We start from the raw sequence: 5,694 nt of genomic DNA on the forward strand, positions 1-5,694 counted from the left end.
GCTCCCAACTCGGTGGCGCCCGGAGAGCGGACACTGAGTGTGAGACTTCGCCTCCTATCCCTCCCCTTCGCCCTCCCTCCGGGGTCTCTGCCTCCGTCTTTTTTAAAAGCTGCGTCACATGCATGCCGTTCCTTGAAGGCTCCCAGCCCCTCGCCGCCCGCCAGCCGTGCGGCGCACGCACGTCGTCTCTCGCTGCGCGCCCGCCCGGGTCACTTTGACACGGTTCTCTCCTCCCACTAGCAGGCAATTAGCATATTAATAAAGCTCGGCCCAGCCGGAGGAGCGCTGGAGAGCGGGCGCCTACGGGAGCGGGAGGGAGGAGAGCGAGAGGGAGAGGGGGGCAAGCGGCGGCAGCGTTGGCGGCGGGAGCGCACAGACACGCACACGCGCACACACGGACACACACTTGGGGGACGCACACCCGCGTGCACACACGCAGCGGCAGCTCGCCTTCCTTCCTGGCTTCCTTCCTGTCTGCTCCGCGCCTGACAGGCCCCTTCGCTGCAGCCAGGGCCCGCCCGCAGCGGTCGGAGGCTGGGCCGAGGCCGGACCAGACAGGCAGCGAGGGTGGCGGAGGCCGCGGGCGGCGGCGGCAGCTCATGCCCGGCCTGTCCCCGCGCGGGGCAGGCACTGTGACTCGGCTGGGCCCCCAGCGGCGGGCGATGTGAAGATGTCAGTGGGCTGTGCCTGTCCTGGTGAGTAGGGCGCGCGGCCGCCCGGCCCCTCCCTCCCTTCCCTTCCCTGCCGATCCGTCACCCCTTGTTTGGCGAGAACTTGTGTGGGGGGCTTCGATGGCATGGCGGAGGTCGGGGTCTGTGAGGAGTATGCGAGGCCTCAGTCTGGGGGAGGGTTTTCCACAACTGTGTAAATGCGCATCAACCTAGAGGCGCAGGGAGGGGTTGCTGGGGATAGCTGGTGTGTTTGTTTTTTTGGAGGGGGGGTGCTAATTGGGGAGAGGTTTGGGGGGCTGAAATTCCCAGAATTCCACGGTGTTAGCCAATCAGAAGTGAGTCTGGACTTTTGACCCCCCCCCTCAGGTCATCATAGAGTTGTGATTGGCTAGTTTGGGTTACCCCCCCTTCCCTGCTGCCTATTCCCTCTTATATTCTGTGACACCCCCCCTCCAAGCTGTTTTTGAGGACTGTGTTTGAGGGCAGAGATTCTTTGGGGCCCATCTTGCCCCCCTCTAAATTTTCCTGCCTGTTGCCAGGGAAGGTTGGCCCTCCTGAGGAACAGGAGGTACTCCTGGAGGGCGCAGATAATTGGGCCCTGGGGTCTGGTATCTGCCCTGGTGAGAAGGATAATGTGGCAGCCCCAGGCAAGCTAGGAACCAGAGTGATTTGTGAGAGTTAAGGTGAGGGGAGCAATGCTTGACCCCAAAGTGAGAATTTGAGAGAGGACTTAGACTCAGATCCCTACCTCACCAAAACACATTTTGCTCTTGCCAGTCACAGCCTGGGTCTGAGTTCTTTCCTGGAGAGGGGAATGTTCTCTTTCTCACTGCCAGAAGGAAAGACAGAGGCGTGTGACTGGAAATGTAGTCTTCGGAGGACCTCAGAACACTATCTGCATCCCCAGGACTCCCCAGAACTCTAGGTTCTTGAATTATCTGCAGGACCTTTTCCTGTCGCAGGCTGTAGATAGCTTTCTTTTGGAAGTCAGGTGTCCCTGAATCTAGCCTGATTTGGATCCTTTGCCCCTCTAGATGCCCTGTTTTCTGGGAGGCCCATACCCCACAACTGCCCCCCCCCCCCAATCCCCAAGGGAAGCTACCAGTGAGGAAGCTTCCTTGAAAATCATGTGACCCAGGCCAGGCTGGGCTGGGCACACACTTAAAGTGCCTGCTGAGGCTAACGTTTAAGGGGCCTGGGCCTGGGGGAAGGACAAGTTGAGCTTGAGGATCCTGGAATATTTGGGTGTGGGAACCTCTGGCTCCTGCTGCAGAGGGTGGAGGAGAGGAGAAGAAAGAGCTTACTAAGCTGGAATGCTGCCTGGTCCCATCATTCCTCCTCCTACCAGCTTGGTGTGCATATTTGTGTGTGTATTTTCTTCTTTTTAATTGCCCCATGCTGGTTACCCTGTTTGAATCCATCCATGCTCTTGAGTCTACCCCATGGTCTTGATTCTCCATTGCCACACGTAAGCATTGCAGAAACTAAGGCTCTGGACAAGCTAGAGAGCCAAATCTTACATTTCGATTCTTAGTTCCTACAAATAGTGGGCAGGAGGTGAGTGTGGAAGGCTTGTCAGATTGGAGGTAGATGAGAGGTTGGCCTGGAAGTTGGGTCATTGGTGCCTGGGTCTAGTAGGAGAAGGGAGAAAGTTTTCCCCTCAGTCTGGGAGTAGCATGGGGACAGGAAGAAGACCCATGCACAGGAGTGTGCATGAGAGTGGACAACTTCAGTCAGTGCCCTTTTGTGTGTCTGGTGGCCTGGTTGGAGGAGAGGGGGCAAAAGATGGCTTACAGTGGGGAATCTTTTTTCCAAATGTGAAGAAGTCTCATGGTTTGATGCCATAGAGGATAGGTGGAGGTTAGACTTTAAGGAAAACCACATAGGGGAGGGGCTTGAGAGTGGCCTGGGGGTCGGGAATGGTAGGAGTTGGGGTAAAAGAGAGGACCAGGCTTGCATGGGTGGGTGGGAGCACATGGTTGAACACAAGGGCATCGCGGCAGTATGTACAGTCCAGACAGAAAGGATACTGCCCCCACCCCCCACCCCCAACCTGAGCAGCCCTAGGGTGAGGGCCCAGGCGCCCTGGCAAGCCGCTTGCCTGCTGCCTGCCTGCCTGTCTGAGTCTCTCCTTTGTGCTCTGCTGTCTCCCAGCTCCTCCTCCTCCTCCCCCAGCCCGGCAGAGACAGCACATGCCCCACACATGTGACTAAGGGAAGCCAGAGCACACGTAGACCCACATACATGCACACGCAGAAGGGAACACCACAAGATACACACACACACACACACACACACCCAGCTCCCATAGTGCTCCTGGGGTAGGGAATAGCTTCTGGGGCTTTGGTCAGGAACAGGGAGAACCTCTGCTAAGGGGTATCACCCCAGGCAGGGCAGGTTGCTGAGGGGGCCAGGGCCTGTCTGGGGCAGCATGTGGCTCAGAAGGGTTAAGACAGGGAGGAGTAGGGGGAGGGGAGGAGGCAGCAGTGCTGGCGGCTGGGAGCCAGGAGAGGAGGATGGCAGAGCGCCAGGCCAACGGGAGGCCGGGCACAGACAAAGGAAGGGGGGCAGGCACACTGGAGGCCTGGGTCAGGGAGCCCCAGGGGCCCGGGCAGGGGGGCAGTGCTCTACCTTATCCTGTGGGCTGGGGCAGGCTGCTGGCCTTCAGAGTCCCCACTTCCAGGAGGGGTGCTCTCCCTCTTCTCTCCCTCATCACCTTTGTCATTCTTTGCTGCTTCCTACTCCCTCCACCCCAATTTTAGAGACTTCTAATTCAGACCTGCTCTCTTTAGCTGGACCTCTTCTGCCCCTGTGCAAGTAGGGGAATTAAGTCAGAACTGAGAGAGGAGCAGACGTGCTACAGAAGGGGAACTAGGAGGGGGCCCGTTTTGAATGATATACCAGAGTCTTGGTATGTCTTGGTATTTAGAAGCCCTTCTTCCCGAAATTTGAGAAGAATGACTGGATAGGTTTCTGAGCTCTGAACTGGGGGCAGAAGCCAAAGCACTCACCTCTCTCCTTTCCCCTTGTAGACAGTCATTTGGGGCCTAGAATGGCCATTCCTTAGAGGGGGAAGGGAGTAGGAATGGCTGCAGTGCCCCAGGTCTGAGCTTGTATGAGTGGGGTTAGAAATTCAGGATTCCAGCCTCAGGCTCTCCTGTCTCACTGTAATTTTTTGAAGTTAGGATAATATTTGGCTCTGTGTGCTATAAGGATCTCTTGAGGTACTGCCTATGAATGCACTTTGGAAAGTTTAAAGGCAAGAAACAAATGACAGGAGTTGGCCTGTCAGTAGGGGTGGAGTGTGGTCATCCCAGAGCTGGGCTGTAAATTTCGGAGTCAGTGGGAATGTCTCAAGTCCTGGTATAGCCTGAATGTTGTAGGATCTGGCCGAATGTCATAGATTTTGATGTTTGTGAAAGCTGGGATGTATCATGGCCAGGCCACATTTCAGGAAAGATAGTTTATGGGGTCAGTCCTTGGGTAATAAATGGTCAGGGTGTGTATGTAATAGTCTGTCACATGTTCATGAGGTATCATGCAGTTTTGGTGTATATATTGGGATCAAGGGGCATGCATGTCACAGGTCCCAGTGTGTATGAAAGTCAGGGTCTGATATAGATTATATGTTGTGTGTGTATCTTGGATTTGGGTTTATTTAGGGTTTCAGGTGTATCACAGGTTGAAGTGTGTATCAGGTACTAATTTATGTGAAAGAGATGTGTTATTTATGTGTAAAGGTTGTTCATAGAGCCAAGTGTAATATTATTACTGCACAATCAACTGGTGTGTATGTCGTGAGAAATCCTGTTGTGGAGCAATGTGTGAATATGGTGGGGAGGTGGCAAGGAATAGGGAGCAGAGACACAACCTGCAATGATGTAGGTCATACACTGACCTGACCAGTGTGTGTGTGTGTTTCTTTTTTCCTATCTGTCCAGGTAGTAGGGCCTGGACCATTACCCAAGTTTTAGAAACACCCCGTCTTTTGGGACTCTCCCCTTGCATTGGAAAACAGGCCCTACCCTACCCCATGACCTGGGGTTGGGGGGAAGATTCAACAGCAGATCAGTCCCCTTCTGGGGATGCTTGGTTGGGCAAATTTGCCTTCCCTGACTGACAGCACCTCTTTTCCCCTGCACCCACATGTCTGGTGGTGGGGGTGGGGGGCTTCCTGCTAAGGCAGATCTCTATCAGGGCTTGGAACTTAGTTGGGTTGGGGGCAGGGAGCCTAGAGTTTCTCCTCCCTCCAATCAGTGTTTAAAGGCTGAAGTCAGAGTGTGTCTCTGTCAAAAATACCCCTCACCCCCACCCTCCCCCCAGCGGCTTTGGGATTTCACCAGGGGCTTTGGGAATTTCACCAGGAGCAGAAGCCCAGGCTGGCAGCCCAAACCAGTCTGAAACGGAGAGATCACAGGAGAGAAGAAGAGAGATTTGGGAGATTTGGGAGGCGGTTTGAAAATACTGGGAGTCTCCAGAGGAGAGCACCCTCTTCTGTCCCTGCCTGTGGCTTTGGCTACCCTGCTTACTCCTGAGCACCGCCAGGGGCTGGTAGGGGTGCATTCCAGTTCCTGGCCCCCACAGGCCTCCTCTCCATCCAGGTCTCTCCAGGCCTAGTCTGTTCTGTCTCCATCTCTCCATTCCCAGTCTCTGTCTCTCTTTTGTTTTTCTCAGCAGTCCTCCCTGCCTGCCTCCCTCTCTCCCTCCCTCCTTCCCTCTTCCTCTTGCCTCTCAGGGAGGGGGCGGGGCCGGTGGGGGCAGCTCCACCCTCTGCCCGCCCTGGGGCCTCATTCTGAGTGAGCGGGGAGGGAGGGAGAGAAAGGGAGAAAAGGCAGAGAGCCGGCGGGCGCTGCGTGTGTCTGTGCGTGTGCGAGTGTGAGTGAGTGTGAGTGCCGGGCCCTGCCTCGCCTGGTTCCCCGGCTGAGGGGCCTGGTGGCCTGGGGAGGGCGGGCGGGCTGCTTGGAGGCAGAGGCAGTGAGAGGCGGCGGCGGGGCGAGCCGAGGAGGAGGAGGAGGAGGAGAGA

At 56.1% G+C, this 5,694-nt stretch overlaps 1 protein-coding gene across 2 annotated transcripts in view; it reads left to right on the forward strand.

Moving 5' to 3' along the window:
- The window catches only part of LDB1 (LIM domain binding 1), a 12,787-nt gene continuing 7,093 nt past the window's right edge, over nucleotides 1–5,694 (forward strand). For both annotated transcript variants that reach the window (XM_006920923.3, XM_006920924.3), the window contains exon 1: nucleotides 1–695. In XM_006920923.3, the coding sequence (XP_006920985.1) occupies nucleotides 671–695 (25 nt within the window). In that variant the 5' untranslated portion in view covers nucleotides 1–670. The remainder of the gene's footprint in view (nucleotides 696–5,694) is intronic.

The sequence above is a fragment of the Pteropus alecto genome, unplaced genomic scaffold (assembly GCF_000325575.1).
Source record: "Pteropus alecto unplaced genomic scaffold, ASM32557v1 scaffold177, whole genome shotgun sequence".
Lineage (NCBI taxonomy): Eukaryota > Metazoa > Chordata > Mammalia > Chiroptera > Pteropodidae > Pteropus > Pteropus alecto.